At 44.6% G+C, this 3,975-nt stretch overlaps 1 protein-coding gene across 1 annotated transcript; it reads left to right on the forward strand.

Moving 5' to 3' along the window:
- The first annotated feature begins 1,775 nt into the window (after positions 1 to 1,775).
- Positions 1,776 to 2,705, forward strand: LOC121412962. The gene has a single exon (XM_041605724.1). It carries the CDS (start codon positions 1,776 to 1,778, stop codon positions 2,703 to 2,705), a length of 930 nt encoding a protein of 309 aa, XP_041461658.1.
- Positions 2,706 to 3,975: the final 1,270 nt, after the last annotated feature.

Genomic DNA, 3,975 nt, shown 5'->3' on the forward strand with positions numbered 1-3,975 from the left:
TTGTGAAACTTTACATGGGCATCATTGAACCACCAGCCTGGCCATACATCTTAACCCCCCTCTCTAATAATCTCCCCAACCACTCGATATCGATTTTACCCCCTATACAAGAAGGATAACCCCCTAAAGAGGACGGCGGGAGGAGGAGGGGTACACCGCTACACCGCCTTTTCATTTAGTTCGATTATACATCAGTCCAAAAGCAAACCTCAATACCATGGCCCCACCGCAAACTCTTGGCTGGAACTGCCCGCTATCAGATCCATCAATATACAAGCCTCACTGCACATCCATTTACAAGCTACGATAGGGGAGTGCCCGTGACTTTTGTCTCAGGGTGGAAACAATGCATGAACACCAAGAGTGACTGGGGAACTCTGAATTCATCGTCGGTAACTTTGCTTCCCGAAGGAATATATGTTTATCAAAATAGTGGGATTAAAAGATTAACAGATACAGCAATTATAAGATTACATTGAGTGGAATGTAACTGTATTTTCTATAGCGGCTTGAGCAGGTTGTGAAAGGATAGTGTATAGAAAGAAGAAAGTGAAAAGGGGTAATAGCAGGGTGTAATGAACACCAGGTAACAGCTCAAAAGATGCTCTTTTATGATGAATAACAAAAGGGATCAATATAACGGTTATTAATAGCAGTGCTTCTGTACAAACACAGGAAACTCAACCAAAATAACGAAGAAAATTGATTGAAACAATTTCATCACACAGAAAAAATCGCACTTAGACTACTCCAGATGGAGAATCATTTTTTCAAAAGGCGCACAAAAATCAGGAAATTTATATCTAAAAGTGTTATTTTTCATAATCTATTCAAACAATAATGATAATAGTTACAATGGCGAGAAAGTGATGTAATCGTCGATTCTCTTGTTGATAAGAGTTGATAAGCGCCCTTGGATCCAACACTGATTATAATTTGCGATATACCTCGTTATTTGCACATCTCAACGTACCAATTGTTTATTGTAACGTTGATAATTTATTTGAGATCTCAATATATTTGATGTTGGGAAGAAATTAATACAGTACTCGGTATGATATAATAGACATTGGACAGGATTGATGAATGTAAATAATCTAGCACTTTTGTCTTTACACACAAAATACGGGTATGACTTCAGTCGATGACCATCTCTTGCCCGTGGGCAATGAAAATAATATTCATCAGTGTAAATGGAATGACAGTTTTAATAGTTCCAGGTATTGAGTTCCGACTCGAATTGCAAAATGTACGATATTTATTTTCAACATCACGGTTTTGAGAAGGTGACTGTAACATGATTAACGACCTTAAGGCCCTATCTCACCAACGGAGACGTCGCGACTGTCGCCGCGACAGTCTCCAACTTATCAGTCGCTGCAGTCGCGGAGACGTCTCGGAGACAAAAATGGCTTGCGCTCTCACCAAGGAGACGTCTCTGCGTTGTCTCAGAGACGTCTCCGCGATGTCTCAGAGACGTCTCCAGAGCAGGTGACAAGCACTAGCCCGACAGTCACGGCGATGTTGCGGGAAAGTCTCCAAGTAGTCGCTGCGACGTCCTTGAGACATGTCTTAATTGCAAGCGAGTCTCCGAGACGTTTCAGGCAGTCTCGGCGACGTCTCCGAGATGTTTCCGGGCAGTCGCGGTGACTTGGCTGGTAGTTTGCCAGGGTCTCCGAAAGGTTGCTGAGACGTCGCTGAGACGTATCCGAGACTTCCTCCTGCCTATATATTACATTCGTATTTCTGACACCAGACAGTCAAGAACTCTCACCATGGACATCTGCAATGATGTTGATAAGCTGTTAGAACAGGATCCCTACCTGGATGATGAGAAGAAGGAAGCATTGGCCCTCGTGCTGATAGCTCTGGCCGTGAATAAGGCTAAAGCCAAGGGTAGGTATCGTGCCAGAAAGAGGAAGGCAAAGACAGAGTGGGTACGTGAGTGGCTCCTACAACGGCAACACCATGGCTGGTATGAGAAGCTGATGACACATCTGGAAGAAGGGGATTTGAGGTCCTTTAGGAATTTCCTGCGAGTGGATCCAGATATGTTCAGGAAGTTGGTGGCTCGACTTACGCCCAAGATCAAAACCCTACAGCCCCTACAAGACACTAACTTCCGGATGGCCCTGCCCCTTGGTTTGAAAGTTGCCATCACTCTGAGGTTCCTTGCTACAGGAAACTCCTACAAGAGCCTTTCGTATGGTTTCCGCGTGGCTCCAAACACAATTGTTAGCATCGTACCAGAGGTGTGCCAAGCAATCTATGAGGAGTTTCACGAGGAAGCCATCAAGTGTCCATCTTCACCTGAAGAGTGGAAGGAAGTGGCAAAGGGTTTTTCAGAGAAGTGGAACTTTCATCACGTTTGTGGTGCGCTGGACGGAAAACATGTCAGAATTCTCGCTCCTCCTGGCTCAGGCAGTGTGTATTACAATTACAAAGGCTTCTTTTCCATAATCATGCTTGCGTTGGTAGATGCTGACTATAAGTTCATGTATCTCAACGTGGGGACTCCTGGAGCTGACTCAGACTCTGGCATCTTCAGGGACTGCAATTTGTTCAAGGCACTCGATGAAGATCTAGCCTACCTGCCACCTGCAGAACCCTTTCCTGGTGGAGGTCAAGATGTCCCGTACTTTTTGGTGGGTGACGATGCGTTTTTCTTATCAAGAAGAAAGGATTCAACAGCTGACATATTGTAAGTGCTATCTTTAAATTTTTCGTGGGATTTGTCATAGAATTCGGGATGATCCTCCCAAAAGTCGGCCATTATCTGCTGCTGTTCTTGTTTCCAGTCAAACTGTTTGGCCTCTTTGGCCATGTTGGCATCGAAAGCTTCCTCGACAGCAACAGCTGCTTCAAAACCTTGTTCCTTTTTCTTGCGACTTCCACTTGCCTTGGGTGGCACGCTGGAAGGAGTGGTGGCAGCAACAATTTCAAAATAGGATCGATGGAACGTTTGAAAGATCATACACCTGACTTGGAGCAGGAGGAGGGATATCAGCACGCGTTCAGTCACGTGGTTTCTGAAGTGGGTCAAACAGTGTGAAGAAGTGTCGCGGAGACGTCTCCGCAATGTATTATAATTTTTTTTGGTCTCCAGCAGGTCTTCGCGATGTCTCTGAGACATCGCGGCAACGTCTCAGCAGTCGCGGATATCATTAGTCTCTGCGGGAGTCTCCGAGACGTCGCAGCAACTGATGGAGACTTCTCGGAGACGTCGCGGAGACTAGAAACAGTCTCCAAAAATATTAAACATGTTTAATCTTCTTGCGACTCCTCGGAGACTCTGTAATTTTCATGAGACGTCTCAGAGATGTCGCGGAGACGTCTCTGCAACTAGCAAAATTTTTAGTCGCGAACTAGTTTCAAGCCCAGTGAGATACTACCTTTACTAAACCATAAACACAACCATGTTTATCAGCCGTCTGTTCGTGTACCTTGTCTACCAAGGAGCTTTTCTCAGCACCTAGCTCGGTGGCAGCAGTGGGATTCAAATCCACGCCGTTAATAGTAAATTATACCCAATTAAAGGCATGGTCACACCGCCCGAGCGTTAGAGCAGTCGTGGAGCGATAGGGAAAGAGGGTCGAATTTCGCTCACAAAATCGGGGGAAATAATCGAGAAAAAAAACCCCCAAAAAATCAAAATTGAAAATGGTGAACGGTAGCGAGCGGTGATGATTTTTTTTGTCTCCGCTCCACGACCGCTCCAACAACGCTCGGGCGGTGTGACCATGCCTTAAAACTATGATAAAATTGTTACAGCGGACAAGGCAATAACGATATAAGAGTGATTTATCGCATTCAAATTGCACGCCTAAAATTTTGATCATGATTATACGGGTAAACAATTTTAAGTTGACAGCCATCTGTTATAGATATATTAATTGGGCGTAGTTGAGATCCCTTGGTAATCATCGTAAACCAAGTTAATTTATAACTGAGACATATATTACACATGCAGACTGG

Source organism: Lytechinus variegatus, chromosome 4 (genome assembly GCF_018143015.1).
Source record: "Lytechinus variegatus isolate NC3 chromosome 4, Lvar_3.0, whole genome shotgun sequence".
In the NCBI taxonomy this organism is placed as follows: domain Eukaryota; kingdom Metazoa; phylum Echinodermata; class Echinoidea; order Temnopleuroida; family Toxopneustidae; genus Lytechinus; species Lytechinus variegatus.